The 20,596-nt window shown below is 43.5% G+C and overlaps 1 protein-coding gene across 5 annotated transcripts in view; it reads left to right on the top strand.

Annotated features, from left to right (window-relative positions):
* ltbp1 (latent transforming growth factor beta binding protein 1) overlaps positions 1-20,596 on the top strand; it is a 295,601-nt gene that overhangs the window by 151,646 nt on the left and 123,359 nt on the right. For all 5 annotated transcript variants that reach the window (XR_008723852.1, XM_055639325.1, XM_055639326.1 and 2 more), the window contains 6 exons: positions 3,219-3,241; positions 4,721-4,808; positions 5,989-6,087; positions 16,705-16,830; positions 17,758-17,880; positions 20,377-20,496. Coding sequence is in view for 4 of the 5 variants with exons in the window: in XM_055639325.1 (XP_055495300.1) it covers positions 3,219-3,241; positions 4,721-4,808; positions 5,989-6,087; positions 16,705-16,830; positions 17,758-17,880; positions 20,377-20,496 (579 nt within the window). In the remaining variant the exon portion in view is untranslated. The remainder of the gene's footprint in view (positions 1-3,218; positions 3,242-4,720; positions 4,809-5,988; positions 6,088-16,704; positions 16,831-17,757; positions 17,881-20,376; positions 20,497-20,596) is intronic.

Here is a 20,596-nt window from a genome sequence, read left to right as displayed (position 1 = left end):
TCGTGGACATTTTTTGCAGGGATGAAAAAACGTCACGAGTTTACCGGATTTCCCAAGTACCTACCGTTGGCATTACGAGCCGCTACGGTACATCCACGAACTCCTACGGACCCGCTACGGACATTCTCTGAGTTCGGATCAGGGGAAACTCTTGAATTACCTCGTGCAGTGGGACAGGGGCTTTAACTAGCAGAAAAGCAAAAAAGTTTAAAATTAGAATACATGACATTGGGGATAATGTTATGCAGTGGATCGTTAATGGACATAAAATAGACAGGACAGTAGGAAGGAAACGGTGATATTTGGGTTGTGTGACTGACTAGGGAGATACGGCTGGGATTAACGTTGGAGTCGCAGCTGTTAACAATCTATAACAATGATTTGGGTGAACAGATCATGCATAATATAAGCAAGTTTGCTTCTTATAAAATGCAACGTGGGCTGTGAGGGAGATGTGGAGAGGCTGCAGGGGGATGTAAATATTTGAGTGAGGAATATCATGGATTATTTGTAGGAAAGACTTTGATCATCCACTTTGACAATAACATTTGAAAAGCAAATTATTTTTGACTGGTAAGAGATTGCCATCCTTCAAGACAGTGAATCCATAAAAACCGCAGTGTACCTGGCCAGGTACAAAAGACTTGTGTGGACCAACTGCTAGAGTATCAAAGGACATCCACGACCTCTCACTTCTGTGGTATAACCTACTTCAAAAGGCATCTATTGTACCCATGCCCAAGAAGAGCATGGTGACTGGCCTAATTGATAACTGTCTGATAGCACCTACATGCAATACTTCAAGAGGTTTGATGTGGTGCGATCCAACTTCTTCCTCAGAAGTGACTTGGATCCATTTCAATTTGTCTGTCGCTGCAACATATCAACAGCTGTTGCCATGTTGCTCTGACCGTCTGGATAACAAAACATACACAGCAGGCTGCTGTTCATTAATTGCAGCTTGGCGTTCAACACTATTATCCTGTCCAAATTCATCATCAAGCTGGGCCTCCATACCTGGGCCTCCATACCTGGGCCTCCATACCTGAGCCTCCATACCTGGGCCTCCATACCTGGGCCTCCATACCTGGGCCTCCATACCTGGGCCTCCATACCTGGGCCTCCATACCTGGGCCTCCATACCTGGGCCTCCATACCTGGGCCTCCATACCTGAGCCTCCATACCTGGGCCTCCATACTTCCCTTTGCAACTGGAAACTTGACATCCTCATCAGCAGACATCAATCAGTGCAGATTGGTTACAAAATCTCCTCACAGACAATATACACAGGTGCATGCATCTCAAGGCGGATTGCTTAGATGTCTCCTCGTCTTTCTTTACATCTAAGTCTATGTGGCTAAAGCACAGCTTCAATATAATTTATAAATTCACTGATGACATCACTGTGGTTGGTGGACGGTGAGTCAGTGTGCAGGGGAGTGATAGAACACGTGGTTCAGTAGTGCCGCAACAACAGCCCCTCACTCACGGAACTAATAGTTGTCTTCTGAAAACTGAAGCCGGAGCCAACCCGTCAGGTTCAGTTTATGGCTTGGTGGTGGAGAGAGTTAGCAGTGCCAAATGCTTTGGTGTTAACCTCACAGACACCCTCTTCTGGGCCCAGCACATAGATGTAATCATGATAAAGTTCTGCCTGCGCCTCTATTTTGTTCAGAATCTAAAGAGATGCAGCATGTCTCTGAACTTGTATGGATGCACTGTAGAATGTACCTTGACTGGTTGTACCATGGCCTGATGTGTCAAACCCGATTCATAGGAATACAAAAGGTTGTCTAGAGTGGTGCACACAGCCCGGTCCATAACGTACACACCTCTCCCCTCCATCGGAGGCAGCTTCATCAAGCGCTACATCAAGAAGGCAGCATCAATCACCAAGGATCCATGCCATCTGGGCCATGCCCTCTTCTCACTGTTGGCATCGGGCAGGAGGTACAGAAGCTTGAAGCCACACACAACCAGATCAGGAACAACTACTTTCCCCCACTGATCAGGTTCCATGCAACCCTAATCCTACCTCAACACCAGAACTCCAGCATTACCATGGTCTCATTAAAAAAAAATGCCTTCTGCACTAACGTCTTGTTTTTCTTGCTCATTCTTTCATGTGATTTATGTATAATTTGTCTTTGTATGTTGGTCTGAATCTATGTGCCTGTGATGTTGCTACAAGCAAGATTCATCATTGTACATGCACCTTACTTAATCTATTGTATATGACAATAAATTTGATTTGACTCGATAAAAAATAGAACAAACAGAACAGCACAGAAATGCCCCCTTCGGCCCACAATGTTTGCGATGGACATGAGTCATCATGCTGCTCCATAAGACTTTGGTTAGGCAGCATTTGGTGTATTACATGCAGTTCTGGTCGCCCCATTACAGGAAGGATGTGGCGGGTGTGGAGAGCGTGCAGAGGAGGTTTACCAGAAACCTGCCTGGATTAGAGGGTTTCAGTTACAAGGAGAGGTTGGATAAACTTGGGATTGTTTTTCTGCAAAGGTTGAGGGAAGACTTGATAGAAGTATATAAAATGATGAGAGGCATTGATAGGGTAGACAGTCAGATCATTTCTCCGAAGGTTGAAATGCCACACACTCAAGGGCATAGCTATAAGACGAGAGGGGGAAAGTTATATGGATATGTGCGGGGCAAGTTGTTTGCACAGGGAGTTCTAGGGATCTGGAACGCTTTGTCAGGGATGGTGGTGGAGGCTGATATGACAGTGGCGTTTAAGAGGCTTTAAGATGGGCACATGGAAGGTCAAGGCATTGAAGGGTATGGATCATGTACAGGCAGATAAGATCAGTTTAGCTTGGCATCATGTACGGCACAAGCATTGTGGGCTGAAGGGCCCATTCCTGTGCTATACTGTTCTATGTTCTATATTCTCCAGTTAGTAGTGAAGGTTTACCATGATGTGTACGTTTCATTCAGTATTCTGCCACAAATAATAATACATTTCTGGGACAGTGTGTAGCCACAGGATATTGTAAAACAATATTTTTTCCAGTTTCAGCCATTCCAAATAAATGCAACATTTCCTTACATTTCTTTAATGCTTTTCCAAAATCTCTCAAAATATCCCCTGCCTTTGTAACTTTGCATGAACTCTTTAAACTTTGTTTTATGTGAAAAAACGATTTCATTTCCCAAGATTAATCCCTCTTTTTGTCATGTTTTTTTTTAATTACAGTGGGCACCACCACACCAGAACAGGTAAGTTGCAGTCCTTGATTTATTGCAGAATAGTTATTAGATTTTCAGTTTGTTCAATATAAATCGCTCACTTATATAAATCAATGCTTAGTATGTTTTTTTCCAGTTTGGAGATTGCTGTTGATTTATTAATGTCACGTACCAAGATACAGCAATAAACTTTGTTTTCCATTGAATGCAAGCAAATCAAAATACAAATCAAGCAACAAAAGCTTTTCACTGTACCTCGGTACACGTGACAATAAACTTATCTGATTACTTAGAGAGTGCTGTGAAAATAAACTGTGCAAAATAACATTATTCCAGGGAAATTTCTTATTTCAGATAAAACAGAGTGCAGAATGACATTAATATTGACAGTTACATTTTGCAGAAGTTTGCTTTCTTGTGAGCAGTTGAGAACTAAAATGACATCCTTCCAAATCCATGTAGAACCCATCAGAAAACTGGGTTACGAGGCTTAATAATCCCAGGCCCTAAGCACTGTCTGTAAATTAGGCAGAACTGCTGGAATTGTTGATTAATTTAATATATGCTGATGACAGATGAATGCAATGCTGTCTGGTTGTCTGGTCAACTCTGTGGGATCAGCATGTTCATTTACATCTTTACCGCACACTGTCTTAATGAAAGCATTGGCTCGCTTAAAGCCACTTAATATATTTGTGCAAGTCAATTTATGAGTGATAACTTGAAAAACCTACATTGCAGAATAGAAATATCCAAACTAAATGCCATTTTAAATTCTGTAGGTAATTGCAACGTCCATTGCAATTTTATATTTGAATTTTCTTATTATGTAATCCAAATCATACTTTCTGCTTGGCTTTCATAAAGCTACTGCACCCATAGCTACTGCATCCAGTCATCCCTGAGAGCATCGGATTCAGGGACCAGAAAGTGTGAAGCTGAGCCCTGAATGTCCCTTTCTGAACCCTAGTGCTGTCCCTTTGATGCCTTCCTTATGAATCCCAGTTTTGTTTCATATTTCCATCCATCGTATCAAAATTAGGTGACTTGTGTAAAAACAACGTTAGGAAAGTTGGGTGAGGGAAGGGAAAATGAAAGAGTTGTGGAAATCAATAGGCAGATGGACAAACAAAGGGATGGAGACTGAGACAATCAAAACCACAAAATAATGGAGATTCTCAGCAAGTCAGACAGCGTCTGCAGAGTGAGAAGCAGAAGTAATGCTTTAGGTTAATAATCTCTCCTGAAGGTCTAATGTTGATCGATTAGGACAGTGAACATTAAGGAATTGAATATGCATGTATAGACAATTCCCAGAAATGAAGGAAAAACCATGGGGACAATTGTGGTTCTGCCTGATTTAAAAATACTTCAATATCATAAGGTAATCACTGGCTATGTCAGGGTTTGGCTGATTATTATGTGAGATTGGTAATTTGTAGTGTTTTTTTTATCAAAACATTTCTGCCTTTACAATAATTAAAAAAAACATATTTTGTTTGCATTTAGGAGCTTGAGGAGAAGCAAGTTGCAGAATCCAGCCTGCCCCAGCTATCTCCCAGTATTAGTACGATACAGATAGACTCTGACTTCCCTGGTATGTTCCCTTTTTATCACAACCAACCAACACCATATATTGATGTTTCTTTTCTCTGTGTGCAGTTGTAGCAACAGGGAACTGTGGGTCTATTTATGGTTTGTTGAATGCGCGGGATTAACTAAGTCTGTTAATATATTTTAGTCAAGCACTGATTTTCCGTTTGACATAGCCTGGGTTTTGAAAATAACCTCAACTCCTGAATCTTAACAGAGCCAGCTAAGCATGAGAGTTCCTGAAGACTTTCTTTCCCAATTGATTCTTAGCTCTCCTTCTCCACTGGTACTTGTGGAGGCCTGTAGATTTAATACCAAGGACATGTGATTTGTTTGCACAGAATAGGAAATGCTCTAAATATAATTTGTGTAGACAATCTGCAATGGTTGGGTGGTCTTGCCCCTAAAATAGGCTGCAGCATTAGTATGAATTTAGACTGCAATGTGATGCCTTTGTCCATTTTGGCTCCAGGTGCATTTGCAGAACTGTGGCAGTTATGCCCCTGTCCCACTTAGGAAACCTGAACAGAAACTTCTGGAGACTTTGCGCCCCACCCAAGGTTTCCGTGCGGTTGCCGGAGGTTTTTGTCAGTCTTCCTAATGGTCGAAAGTGGTTTCCGCTTCTTCTATGTTCTGGCGATTATTTCAAATAATTCAAACCGGCCACGACTAAAAATAGGTTGCCGTTTTAAAAATCGGTAATTTTTCAGTCGAAGCTGGTTGTGATGCTAGTTGAAGGTGGTTGCTGGAGGTTGCAGGTGGTTGCAGGAGGTTGCAGGTGGTTGCAGGTGGTTGCTGGAGGTTGCAGGTGGTTGCTGGAGGTTGCAGGTGGTTGCTGGAGGTTGCAGGTGGTTGCTGGTGGTTGCCGGAGGTTGCAGGTGGTTTGGAGGTTGCAGGTGGTTGCTGGAGGTTGCAGGTGGTTGCTGGAGGTTGCAGGTGGTTGCTGGAGGTTGCAGGTGTTTGCTGGTTGCTGGAGGTCGCTGGTGTTTGCGGAGGTCGCAGGTGTTTGCCGGTGGTTGCAGGTAGTGGAAGGTAAGACCTTCATGGAAACCATGGGTGGGGCGCAAAGTCTCCAGAGGTTACCGTTCAGGTTTCCTAAGTGGAACAGGGGCATTACTGTATTTGGAAAAAACATTTTACTGTACCATTTGCTGCTTACTTTTATATCTTCCTGTCTTTCGCAGAAGTGGTAGAAAAAAACTCCCCACCAAGCCCTGTCCATATTGCTCCTGAGGCATCAGCATCCAGCTTGACTCATTTCATTGCATCTACTCAAGTCGCAGGTACAGTAAACCAATCACAATAGTTTACCTCTCTGTTTTTCCCAAATGGCTACTGACATCCACTGGGAAATTCAGGACAAGCCAATATTTCTGCTGACCATCCATTATGATTACATCAGCAGAGGCACTGCAGTGGTGGATATCATGTGGTTTTTCCATGCTGAAGAGGAGATAATAAAGAAACATTTTAGTTAACTCTAGGAGTCCTTATCTGGACCAATTTTCCTTTGGAATTGTGAACAGTTAATTCAAATAAACATAAAATTTCTCCCAGATAAAGTTTACAAATATCCTTGCATTATTTTCCACCTTATTCGTAAGTGCAGGCTTCCTCATACATCCACCCATTCATTTCTCGAATCTCTTTATACAACTTTAATGGATGCACTCAATAACCAGTAAAAGTTTAACCTCCCCATCTCCATCCCCACCAACATTCTTGGTTCTAATTTCCTAACATTTGGCTGAAACACCCAAAATTTGACCCATTTACCAAAACAAACAATGCAGTGGATTGTATGAATTTCTGGATGTAGTTACATCTTTGGTAATCCTTTTAAATGCTGTACCTTCACAATCCACAGTCTCTTTAAATGAACAAACTCATATTGTAGGTTGCCACTTGAAAGTTCTCTCTCAAATCCACTTGAGGATTGTGAAGTAGACGATTTTGATCTGAAGAAGGGTCTCGACCTTAAACATCGCCTATTCCTTCAATCCATTGATGCTACCTCACCCGCTGAGTTTCTCCAGCATTTTTGTCTACCTCTGAGGATTGTGAAGGTACACCATAAGTCTTGGTTTCAGAGCCCTGCCACTTTTGTTGGTACCAGTGTGGGCATGCATCGAGAAGATGAATCGTTTTATCAAATTCAAAAATGTTTGACTTGAAATAGCTTAAACACAAGGAACTGCAGATGTTGGTTTACAAAAAAGGCCATAAAATGCTGCAGTAACTCCGTGGGTTAGGCAGCATCTTTCGAGATAATGGAGAGGTGACGTTTTGGGTCGGGACCCTTCCTCAGACTGATTGTAGAGTGGGGGAGAAAGTTGGAAGAGATGTGGGGTGGGACAAGGTGAGGCAAGTGATTGGTGAATGCAGAAGATAGAGTCATAGAGTCCTACATCACGGAAACAGGCCCTTGCCAACCGAGATGCCCCATCTACATTAGTCCCACTTGACCCATTTGGTCCATATCCCTCTAAACCTTTCCTATCCATGTACCTCTACAATGTATTTTAAATGTTGTTATAGTTTCTGACTCAACTACCTCATCCGGCAGCTCGTTCCATATATCCACCACACACAGTGTAAAAACAATTGCCACTCAGATTCCCATTAAAACGTTCCCCTCTTATCTTAAACCAATGTCCTCTGGTTCATGATTTCCCCAGTCTGGTTAAAAGACTATGTGCATCTATCCTATTGATTCTTCTCATGATCTTATTATACACCTCTATAAGATCACCTCTCATCCTCCTTCACTCTACAGATCACCTCTCATCCAACCTTTCTCTACAGCTCAGGCCCACAAGTCCTGGCAACATCCTCGTAAATCTTCTCTGCACTCTTTCCAGCTTAACAACATCTTTCAAATGTTTAGGCGACCACAACTGAACACAATTCTCCAACTGTGGCCTCACCAGTGCCCTGTACAGCAGTAACATAACATCCCAACTTCTATACTCAATACCCTGACTGATGAAGGCCAATGTGCCAAAAGTCTTCATGACTACCTTATCTAACTGTGAGAAGGAACTATGTACCTGCAATCCTAGATCCCTCTGATCTACAACACTCTCCAGAGCCCTGCTTACCAAAGTTAGACTTACCATAATGGAACATCTCTCATTCATCTGCATTAAACTCCATTAACCATTCCTCTGCCTACTTGCCCAACTGATCAAGAGCGCCTTATAACCTTTGATAAGCAAGGTGACGGAGGGGGTGGACTGGCAGATGGGTGGACAAATTCTAGAGATGAAAATAAGTCAGAAGCCCGGGCAGATGATATAAGGAGAGAAGAGTGAAGGAGGAGGAGGGATATAAGTGGAACCTGCTGCTGGGGGAGGGATACAAGTGGAAGTGGACAGGAGAAAGGGGGGAGGGTGTGAGATCGAGTGTGCATCCAGGTGGGGCACTGGGAAGATGGATGGGATAAAGAGAAGGTCTGGGCGGGAGTTAGTTACATAAAATTGAAAATGTCAATGTTCATATCATTGGATTGTAAACGAATACGAGGTGCTGTTTCTCCAGTTTGCGTGTATTTGGCATGTATCGTGTATTTGGCATGTATCGTGTATTTGGCATGTATCGTGTATTTGGCATGTATCGTGTATTTGGCATGTATCGTGTATTTGGCATGTATCGTGTATTTGGTTTCGTTTTGAGCATCCATAGCAATGTTTATTTAAAGATTCCACAGAGCTGTACAAAGGTTCCTTCTGTTTTTAGATGTATTGCTCTGTTTGCAAAAGTCTCTTGTCTGGCAAAGTTAAATGTCTTTAAACGGTTATGATGAGGACATTAAGGATATCATAAGAACACAATTATTGTAGGATTTTATAGCCTTTGTGGAAGGTTCCTCACATTGCAGATACAACTGAGCAGGATAGTTCGCCTTTGGTACATACGTGATCTATATTAAACTGACATGTGTTAACCATGTGATAAAATGCCTACCGTGGAGAGGAGTTGGTAGTCCAACAATGGGACTGTCCAAAGCTACGGTGGCTTAATTTTGGGCAGATATCAAGAGAGAGAGTCAAGAATGTTTAATTGTCAAATGTCCCGGATAGAACAATTTAATTCTTACTTGCAGCAGCACAACAGAATATGTAAACATAGCACTCTGTAAACAATATCATAAACGAGAGAGAAAAAAAAGGTTCAGTGTGTGCGTGTGTATATATACACACACATACTCACAAATACACATATATATAGATCAAATATATATATATATATATATATAGCCGAAAGGCTGCAGGGAAGAGAGAAATGGAGATGGGATAAGAGAGTAGAGCCAAAAGAGAAAGTGTGTAATATTGAAAGGCAAAGCAGGCTTGAGGGGCCTCTCCCAGCTCACCGCTTCTCTTCAGGGCTGTGTCACCCTGTTGGGTTTACGGGGCCGAGGGGGGTTGTAGGTGCAAAAAGCAGCAGGTTGTACTTGAACCTTTAATAATGTTGAGGTTATTGAACTAGAGCAACGTGTCGGAAGAAACTGCAGATTCTGGTTTACTCTGAAGATAGGCACAAACTGCTGCAGTAACTCAGCGTCTTGAGCTCAAAGAGGGTCTCGAACCGAAATTTCACCCATTCCTTCTATGCAGAGATGCAGCCTGTCCTGCGGAGTTACTCCAGCATTTTGTATAAAACTAGAACAAACACACTTGCCTCCCACCCTGTTGATTGCTAGCAGTCTCACAGAATCTTGGGATATACTTACCTCCCTAAAAGGATGGCCTGCGATATCAGCAGGCTTACTTGGGTGAGACACTGCATATTCTATTGAGCAGAAACAGAGATTTCATTCAAAAAGACTGTGAACCATTGATCTATCTTCTACATTGTCATCTAGTTTACAGCAAGGGAAGGTTGACCAAGCATCAGATGGAGCTATGTTTAAGTACATCTTTGTCACACCACTCCACACCCCCAATCATCACAACAGCAGGACAAGAGGGATGGTCCAATATTAAAATGCCATGAACCAATGATGCCGGGTTAAAAACACTCTTGGAAATATTTGTGGGTTTCTGTCCTCTTTGGGTCTCCATCATCAGTGTAGAAAATGCCAGCTGCTGTAATGGCCTGATACTTCAGGAGTATCAAATGGCCTGATATTCCAGGAGTATCAGTCAGCTGTGGCCTGAAGTTTGGCACACTGTTGCCTAATGGAATGGCATCTTAGAGTAGCTAAATGACCAGTCCTCTTTGGAAACAGCGCATGCCAACCAAATAGAGGAAATTGAGCCCTTCAGGTTTGCATCTGGTCTCTAAAAGTTGAACACTTGGTCCCATATCCCATATTATGCCAGTGGTTTACAGTGAGAGCTTCCCGAACATGGGGAATGCTAAGTTGGGTTTGATCTGGTTTTGGCTGACTATTTCCCATACCGTAATCTGAGTGCAAATGTCACAACTTAATTTACTACCTAGACCGTAATGACCTAACTCAGAAATGTTAGGACCTTATAGTTCATGTTTATCTATAGTTTTCCTAGAGCTTGAGCATTTACAACTTCCCATTCAACAGCTGCTCTCTGGTGGTAGTAGCGTAGCATGCTTAGATTATAGGAGTGGCTGGCATGCATTATAGATTATACTCACTGCTCACTCGTTCATTACTCACTAGTGCTTTTACTTCATCAATCTTCTTCAGCTTCATTGTCAAACTATCCTTTGCAGGGCTTGAAATTAGCAGTTGCCTGGGTGCCAATGACAACCCAAACTGCTGCCGGGCAACATAAACGCCGAGTCATTTTGCCCGGCTTGGCACTGCAGATACTGGTTCATACTGAAGATAGACACAAAAACTGGAGTAACTCAGCGGGTCAGGCAGCATCTCTGGAGAAAAGGAACGTGACGTTTCGTGTCGGCGGCAACGACGTAGTGCGGAGCAAAGATTCGGGGTTTGGGGTGATGAAGGGTCGGAGTGAATGACGGGCCCCGCACAGCAGCGACCAATGATCCTATAGGATCTTTGGCAGCGACAGCAGCAGCAATAGCGGCTCCTCCTTCTCCTCCAGCACCCCGCCCGCCCGCCCGCCCGCCCGGATAACGGCCACTGCTTGCAAATCCGCTAACGGTGATACCGCTTTCAAATCAAACCCTCCCGCACACCGAGGCCGGGAGGAGGGAGGGAGGGAGCGGGAGGCCTTCTCCCGCCGTCTGAAGCAGCTGCACCGCTCAGCCCCGCACTTTCCTGTTGACTGGCAGAGGAGGGGAGGCGGTGGTGAGGAGATCCCAACCGCCTCCCTCTTTGATGGCGGCACTTGGCGGTGGACAGGGACGGCCAAGGCAGTGGGGCGATGACGCCGTCTGTGTCCGATGAGCGCTGATCTTCCTTCCTTCCGCCCCCCCGCCCCCACCCTCTCTCTCTCTCTCTCTCTCCCTCTCTTGTACGTCCCCCTTATCCTGGGACCCCTCCTCTCCACTGATCCCCATTCCCGCCTCTATTCAGTCCTTACTGACATCCCCTGTGCTCCCCTCCCCATCCATCCATCCTACAATGGTCCCCCAATTCATCCTGTACTCACCCCCTTTCCCATGCACCTGCACTGTCCCTCCCCCCGTTCATCCTGTACTGATACCACCATTCATCCTGTACTGATCCCCTCATTCATCCCATACTCACTCACCCTCCATTTATCCTCCACCGATCCCTCCATCCATCCTGTACTGATTCCCTCATTCATCTTTTACTGATCCCCTCATTCATCCTGTACTGTTCCCACCCATCCATCCTGTACTGAACCCCCCATTCATCTTTTACTGATCGCCCCATTCATCCTGTAGCAACCCCTCCATTCATCCTGCACAGACCTTCTGATCCACACTGTACTGACCCCCCCAACCCATTCTTCCTGTACTGAATTCCCATTCTTCCTGTAGCGATCCCTCCATTCATCCTGTATTGATCCCCCATTCATCCTGCACAGACCCTCCAATCCACACTGCACTGACCCCCCCATTCATCCTGTACTGATCCCTCTATTCATCCTGTGCTAAACCCCCCGTTCATCTTGTGCTGATCCCCCATTCATCCTGCACAGACCCTCCGACCCACACTGTACTGATCCCCCCATTCATCCTGTACTGATCCCCCATCCATCCTATACTGATCGCCCCATTCAAGAAGAATGGTTGGATCAGTCTGAAGAAGGGTCGACCCGAAATGTTGCCTATTTCCTTCGCTCCATAGATGCTGCCTCACCCGCTGAGTTTCTCCAGCATTTGTCTACTCCCATTCATCCTGTACTGACATCCCATTCATCCTGTACTGATGGCCATGTCATGATAATTATCGGTCCTTCACAGAAAACATGCTTGCATCAATCTGTAGTGTGCATGGTTAACCATATATGTTACCATGGTCCAGGATTTATTGACACAGGTTGATCATACGCTGAATAATCCAACCACATTTTTGTTGGGAAGTGGAAAGAAATAATAGAACTTACATTAATTGCAACGTGTGAAAAGAGTTGAGATACTGTATTATAATTTTGCTGCATGTCATTGTGGTATATATCATGTCTTGATTGGTGAGTATGTTTGTGACTTTATTTGAAGCAGAAATAATATGTGAATGCTTCATTGAGCATAATTCCGACTGGTAACTGCGCACTTGAACTAAGAAAATCTATTTGTTGCTGATAATTCTAAATTAATATTGGAACAAAGAATGGTGAAATACTTTTGAAAGCAATGCGATTGTAATATAAAGCTTTGTTTTAGTTTAGTTTAGTGATACAGCTGTGGCCCATTGGCCCACAGTCCACGCCAATCAATAATCACCCATACACTAGTTCTATCCTACACTCTAGGAACAATTTACAGTAGCTAATTAACCTACAAACCGGCACGTCTTTGAAATGTTTTAGGCTCTTGTCCAAAGTTTTCACAAACTTTCAGTTAAAACAAAATTATCTTTTCTTTTATTTTTAACTAATTTCAGTGCCAGTAAACTTATATTTCTGTAAATCACTGCTTCAGTGACAAAGCCAGGAACTGAGGCAATTGCAAATAGCTGAGGGCACATCATGTTTCAGCATTGATTTAGATTGAGGGGGGATTTAGAATTTAGATTGAGGGGGGATCTTATAGAAACTTACAAAATTCTTAAGGGGTTGGACAGGCTAGATGCAGGAAGATTGTTCCCGATGTTGGGGGAAGTCCAGAACAAGGGGTCACAGTTTAAGGATAAGGGGGAAATCTTTTAGGACCGAGATGAGAAAAACATTTTTCACACAGAGAGTGGTGAATCTCTGGAATTCTCTGCCACAGAAAGTAGTTGAGGCAAGTTCATTGGCTATATTTAAGACGGAGTTAGATGTGGCCCTTGTGGCTAAAGGTATCAGGGGGTATGGAGAGAGGCAGGTACAGGATACTGAGTTGGATGATCAGCCATGATCATTTTGAATGGCGGCGCAGGCTCGAAGGGCCGAATGGCCTACTCCTGCACCTATTTTCTATGTTTCTATGTTTCAGCCTTGTATACTGACAGGTGACATCTTTGAATGCTGGATATGGACGTCAAATAAAGAAGGGGTTTGACCCGAAGCGTCATGTTCCTTTTCTCCAGAGATGCTGCCTGACCCACTGAGTTACTCCAGCATTTTGTGTCTGTCTTCAGATAATTCCTCTCTGTCTGTGATTCTCTCCTGTACAAACGGTTCCCACTGACGACAGCAATTAATTGGAAAAGTGCTTCAAAGCAATCTTTGTAGGCAATTAGAGTTCCTTGTTTATCCAAACAGTTCCTGATATATGTTTGCAATCGTGAAGGATAATTCCCAGATGTGCACATCAGTCTAGAGTGCCAGCAGTCTGGAGGAGATACACAGATATTTTTAAACTCCAGGGTTACTCGGGTTTGCTATTGCTGCCACATACCCGTTATCAGATATCTGAAAATAACTCAGAATTTCCTGACTGTTCTGCCTGTGTTCTGCTTCTGGATGTCAAACTGCAATTGCCTGATGGATCGGTGCGTTGTTCAGAAGTCGTTGTTTAATGCTGTTATCTGTTCCTTCAGAGCTTTGTATTTTGTGACCTTATTAATGGAAGATTAAGAAATGAGAAACAGGGTAATATTGATGGAAAATAACCATTGTCATTTCTTTCATTATGTCCAGAATTTCTCTGTTTGTAGTTTGTTTGGTTGTTTGTTTGTTTGTCTTTTTGCACAAAGTCCGCGAGCATTGCCACTTTTCATTTCACTGCACATCTCGTATGTGTATGTGATGAATAAACTTGACTTGACTTGACCTTGAAGTGAACAAGATTGTGAAACAATGATCTTCGGAGAATAGCTTATTGGAGTAAAATATTAAATTATTTTCAATGTAGGTGATGCATAGATTCGTGGAACATGTTGCACTGAGTACAGATTTATTCTCTTTGTCTAGAAAACGATATTTTTGTCATAGAGGGAGTATAATGCAGATTCATCAGACTACTTCCTGGGATAGCTGGTTTGACTGGGCCTGTATTCTTTAGACGAGTGAGAGGTGATCTCATTCAAACGTACAAAGTTCTTAAAGGATTTGACAGGGTGGGTGGCAAGAGAATGTTTCCCCTGGCTGATGAGTCTAGAACCATGTGTCATAAACTTAGAATAACCTATGGGCCATTTACAACTGAGATGAGACATTTCGTGAATGATGTGAATTGTTTAATTCTATACCCCAAAGGGCTGGAAGGTTAGTCAATGCATTCTTTTTAAACAGAGATTGTTTGAGTTTTGCATATTAAAGGATCAAATGATTGCTTTTCACACCAACATTTACATGATTTCTCAGTAGCAGAGTGTTCTGAGTATTGGGGTATTGTACTTCCGGTGGCGCTGGTGCCAGCAGCCTCCACCTACAGCCCGGTATCTTTTTGTTTTTTTGTTTATTTAGTTATGTAAAAGTGTGTTTTTTATGTGTTTTTTTGGTGTTTTTATGTGGGGGAAGAGGGCACGGTGCGGGGGATACCGTACTTCAGCCGCTTCCTGGTGAGGACGCGACTATTATTCGAGTCGCGTCCTCCCCCCCCCGCGTCCCCCCCCCCCCCCCCCCCCCCCCCCCCCCCCCCACAGCGGCCTACCTACCTGGATTGCCGCGGGCTTTCCTGCCGGGATCGACCAGAGCTCCAGCAGCGGCGGGACAGCGCTGGAACATCACGGGGCTGGCGATGCCTTACCGGGGGTCGCCGTCTGGAGCCCGGAGTGTTGGACCTGCTGCACCGACATCATGGAGCTGCGGTTTGCGGAGCTCCCAACGCGGGCAGCGCTGATGGACAGCGCGGGGTCCTGCGACTCTGCCCGGCTCGGCCAGCGGACTCAGGAGCTGCAGACTCCGGCAGCGGGAGGCGGCTGATCAGAAGGTCCGGGCCGCTGAGGAGGAGGCTGTTCACCGTCGGGGTTCGGCGTCGGCGTTCCACCAACCCGGCGTGAGGGCCTGAACATCGGGCCACCCGGGGCGGCGACTGCGGGTGCTCGGAAGGCCCCGACCACGGATGAACATGGAGGGGAGGCTGGCTGGACTATGGTGCCATCCTCACCTTGGTGCCATTTATGTTGTGTTGTGGACTTTCTGTGTTTGTGCTTTTTAAAAATTTTTTAATTCAATTTCAATTTTATTTTTAATATGTTTTATTATTTATTTATTATTTATTTTTATTATTTTTCTTGTGATTTTTTTTTTTTTTTAAACGATACTGCCTGTACGGGAAATTCATTTCGTTGTCTCAAATTGAGACAATGACAATAAATTTGAATACAATACTACAATACAATACTGAGACATTTCATAGGAATGTTATCGATCAAAAAATACCCTTCGATGAGCTGCATAAGGGCAAAGGGTCTAAACATCAGGTTTAAAGGATACAAAAGGAAATTAAGTTGTTGAGGGATGTATATCTAGAGCTTGATCCTGAAAATATAGCCACATGGCTGTTCAGTTAAAATTAGGCTTGATTGGGAGGGCGGGAGTGGAGGAGTGGAACAAAGACCGTGGAAATTTTCAGGGCAGAGATTTAAGAGCAGATTGAGAATGTTAAAATTGAGGCCTTGGTAGCCAGAGCGGTTTTACAAGCAATAGTGAGAGTTGGTGGAGGAGGGGAGAGAAGGAGGAGATACAGGGGTCAGTTACAGATGGAGTGAGAGATAAGGTCAGGATATTTGTTGCTGAGATTGGAGTCAACAAATGAAGTCAACCAGTAATGCAACGGAACAGAGATACAAAGACAATGGAATGTAGGGCATTGGTGTGCACGTGTTATTTGTGAGGTGAGGACAAACAATATTTTGGAGCTGATCACATTGCACCCTTTAGCGGATTTGTAAATAATTAATTGGAACTCCTCTGTCGCACACGTACATATTAACAACACCCCCTACTATTGACACATAAACGTGGCGAGATTATGTTAGCATTCCCATGATACAGGAATGAGGAAGGATAAGAATATCTTGCTGGAGGCCCCTCCAATACCTTGATTTAGGAGATTTCTAAAATCATGCACATTGTGAAAGAAGACCTTGTTTAGCCATGTATCAATAGGCTAGAGGGGCCCATAGTACTTTACATAGTAATGTACACACAGGGTCAAATAAGATTTTGAATAAGGAATGTAGCAAAAATATTTTACATGATCAGACAGTTTCCCTCCATACACTAAAACGTAGTGGACTAATGAAATGTATCCAAACTTCGTGTTATAAGGAAGGAAGCTCAGTATATCGCTAACTAGTTTGCAATGCAATTCAATAATAAAGTATGAATCTTTACAGTCTGAAGTATAGTCCCGACCCTAAAGGTCGCCTATCCATGTTCTCCAGAGATGCTGCCTGACCCGCTGAGTCATTGTTCCAATGTTCTAATTCGAATTTCTATTTTCAGAAATCGACGAGTGTTCAGTTAACCCTCAAATCTGTGGACCTGGACAGTGTATTAATCTTCCAGAGGGATTTACATGTAACTGTGATCCTGGATTCCACCTCAACACCTTGCAAACCGCATGTGACGGTAAGAATCAACAGCCTAGACCTTACTCTTTGGGTGTAATTATACATCCTAGACAAATGCACAGAGTTGACAAATTTTGAACTGAAGTGGACATGTGACTTTAGCATTCAGTTTTCTGTGGCCAACCCAGCACTTGCTTAACTTTAAGAACCTTGGTTCCCTTGAACTTCCTTGGCAATCCACCTTGATGTGTTTTTTTGTTCCGACTTGGGCTTTGGACTGTCACCTGCTCTAGGTAGAAGTCGAGCTTTTAACAGAGGCCTGGGAGTAATACTTAATAGAGCCATATGGCACAGAAACAGGCCCTTCAGCCCAAAATGTACCAACTAACCTAGTCCCATTTGGCCCATATTCCTCTAAACCTTTCCTCATCTGTCCAATTGCCTTTAAATGTTATTATTATACCTGCTTCAACTACCTCCTCTGGAAGCTCATTCCACATACCCACCACCTCCAAGTGGAAAAAGTTGCCACTCGGGTTCCTATTAAATCTGTCACCTCTCACCTTAAACCTATGTCCTCTAGCTCTTGATTCCTCTACCCTGGGTAAAAGAGTCTGTGCATTCACCCTATCAATTCTCCTCATGATTTTATGCACCAAAGCCTCTTGCATTCCAAAGAATTAAGTCCTCGCCTGCTTAGCCTAGCCTATCAGTTCCCCAGGAACGGAGTACTGATTGGGGATGATCAGCCATGATCAAACTGAATGGCGGTGCTGGCTCGAAGGGCCAAATGGCCTACTCCTGCACCTATTGTCTAATGTCTATTGTCTAATCTCTCCCTGAAGCTCAGGACCTGAAATCCTGGCAATAGTTCTCACTCTGGTGCCTACTAATTCTCACTCTGAAACCCACTCTGGACTCTGCCTCAGCTTGAACACTGCTGGATTAATTGAAGCCACTAATAAACATGGTCTGACTTTCACAGATGTGGATGAATGTGCCCAGGCCCTACAACCATGTTCCAATGGCCACTGTAAGAACACCGAAGGGAGCTTCCGATGCATCTGTCACCAAGGCTTTACATTAAATGGAGGAACACAATGCACTGGTAATGCTCTACGTTTCAAAAGGAGGATCTAATGTCATGGCCAAATCAATGGATATTTTTGAGGAATTCTTTACCACAGAAGGCTGTGGAAGATAGGTTCTTGATTAGTACGGGTGTCAGGGGTTAAGGGGAGAAAGCAGGAGAATGGGCTTAGGAGCGAGAGATAGGTCAGCTATGATTGAATGGCGGAGTAGACGATGGACCGAATGGCCTAATTCTGCTCATTTTACTTACGATCTTATGACCTTATAACACCATTAATCTCCCACTCCCTTGCGAATAGAAGTTCAAAATAAATATAATTGATGCTGGAGTGGATGGAAATAGTGTCGTTCTGCTGAAGGCCAGAGAGGAAGACCGCTGGACATTTTGTCGGGTTTAACTTTCATGAATGTTTCATGGTTCATGGTTCATTCAGAAGTTAGTTTCACTGCTGTCGTAGAGTACAGATATTCAGAAGTAATTCCAGCATGAGCCTAGCACCTCTCCCTAGATTTATAAGCAACGTTATGCACCCGTGGTTTTCCTGTGAGGAATCAGCTTGACAAAAACACAAAGTGCTGGAGGAACACAGCGTGTCAGGCAGTATCTGTGAAGTGAAGTGGAGTGGACAGGCAATGTTTCGGGTCAGACATTTCTTCTTCTCTGAAGAAGGGTCCTGATCCGAAACATCATCTATCTATTTCCATTCACAGATACTGCCGAACTTGTTTATGTTTTCCAGACCTTTAGTTTTTGGTCAAGATTCCAACATCAGCAGTCTCTTGTGTCTCCAACTTAAAAATATTTACTCATTATAATAGAGGTCTGACTTCCACATTTTTGAGCACACTAACTAAATTAATAACTAATAAATTATTCACATCTTTATATTTAGCCAGTTGTTAACTTGTCTATTTAAGAAGAGCTGTTGACAGCTTTGAAATAGCATCAGCTGCATGTGCTATTGCTGTAGAAATAGTGTTCAGTGGAAGATAGTGTGAAATGCCCCAATCTTGGCCCTAACAGTGAAAGATCCAGAAGAATTATAAACTATTTGTATAATATTTGGTTGTATAGACTAAAGACTACCGTGGTGATGATGCGTAATGCAAGTGACATTTTACACCTAAATGTAGCATTAGCTGCCTGTGTAGTTGCATGGATGGAGTGTGGAAACAGGCCCTACGGCCCGCCGAGTCCACACCGACCAGCGATCACCCCGTACGCTAACACTATCCTATTCCTTGAACAAACGAGGCTAAATATTTAAAGAGCATCTGAGGGGCAGATTTTTCACACAGAGGGTAGTTGGTACATGGACTAAGTTGGCAGAGGAGGTGGTAGAAGCAGATATGGTTGCAAGACATTTTAAAGACATTGGGATACATGGATTCGGAAGGAATAGAGACGTGGGAGCTAAAAGCTGTCAAATGGGATTAGTGTCGATATGCATGTTGGTCAGTATGAATCAATTGGGCCGAAAGACCTTTTTCTGTGCTGCACAACTCTAAGAATCTAAGTATAGGATACCAAGCAAGGTGGTTGGATTGAATGGTATGGCTCAGTAGCAGCTCTAAAGACCCAGGAACAATACTGACATCAAGTGATGTCTATGTGGAATATATATATTGTCCCTGTCACCACATAAGTTTACTTCCGATGCTCCGATTTCCACCCACTAACTCTATCTATCTATCTTGAGACATTATGAAAATATTGTGTCCATTACTGCACTCTGCACTATTGGAAGGATGTAAAGATCCAAGAGAGAGTGCGTTGAAGGTTTACTGGAACGGTCCCGGTGCTGTGAGGGTCTCCAGTTACATGGGTAGTCTGGAGAACTGAGAATGTGGTGTTTGGAACATACAAGGTTGAAAGGTATCCATCAAGAATCTAGACAGACTAATTAAAGAGAAACTGTTTCCATTGGCAGTAGGGTTAAGAACTAGAGAATATGTGTTAAAGGAGATTGGTAACAATTTTAGAGGTAACACGAGGGAATGTTTATTCACAGCAGAATGTTTATTCACACAAAATCTCCTCGAAGGGTGGGGAAGCAGAGTTAGTTATTACTTTCGAAAGAAAATCAAATGGATATTTGACAGAGACAAAAAATGCAGGCAATATGGAAAGAACTGGAAAATGGAGCAAAATGGCCTCCTTTGTTTAGTTTAGAGATACTGCGTGGAAACAGACCCTTCGGCTCACCGAGTCCACACCGACCTGCAATCCCCACACAATAACACTTTCCTACACACACACGGGACAATTTACATTTTAATAAATACTAAGCCAATTAACCTACAAACTTGAACGCATTTGGAGTGTGGGAGGACACCAAATCGAACCCGGGTCTCTGGCGCTCAAAGTGCTGTAAGGCAGCAATTCTACCGCTGCTCAACCCTGCCGCCTTTTGCTTTAGCAGCTCTGATTATTTATACACTATTAGATGTTATTAGCTAAAAAATATGATATTTTGCTCCTAAGTTGAACTATTTATGTTATAATTTCAAGATATCAATGAGTGCCTGAGACGTAATATCTGTGGAGCAGGCCATTGCATAAATGTTGAAGGCTCCTATAGGTGCGAGTACTGTGATGCAGGGTACAGAATGAACAGTGGCCAATGTGAAGGTGAGTGTGTGTTTCAGCTGTTAAATAGACCCTGTGCAATTGAATGGCTTTGAACACCAGCTTGTAATATCTAGCAGTTAGGATGTGGCATGGAATCTCT

The sequence above is a fragment of the Leucoraja erinacea genome, chromosome 8, assembly GCF_028641065.1.
Source record: "Leucoraja erinacea ecotype New England chromosome 8, Leri_hhj_1, whole genome shotgun sequence".
NCBI classification, from domain to species: Eukaryota; Metazoa; Chordata; class Chondrichthyes; order Rajiformes; family Rajidae; genus Leucoraja; species Leucoraja erinaceus.
Note: the sequence above shows the minus strand (reverse complement) of the source record. Positions and strands in the feature narration are given on the sequence as shown.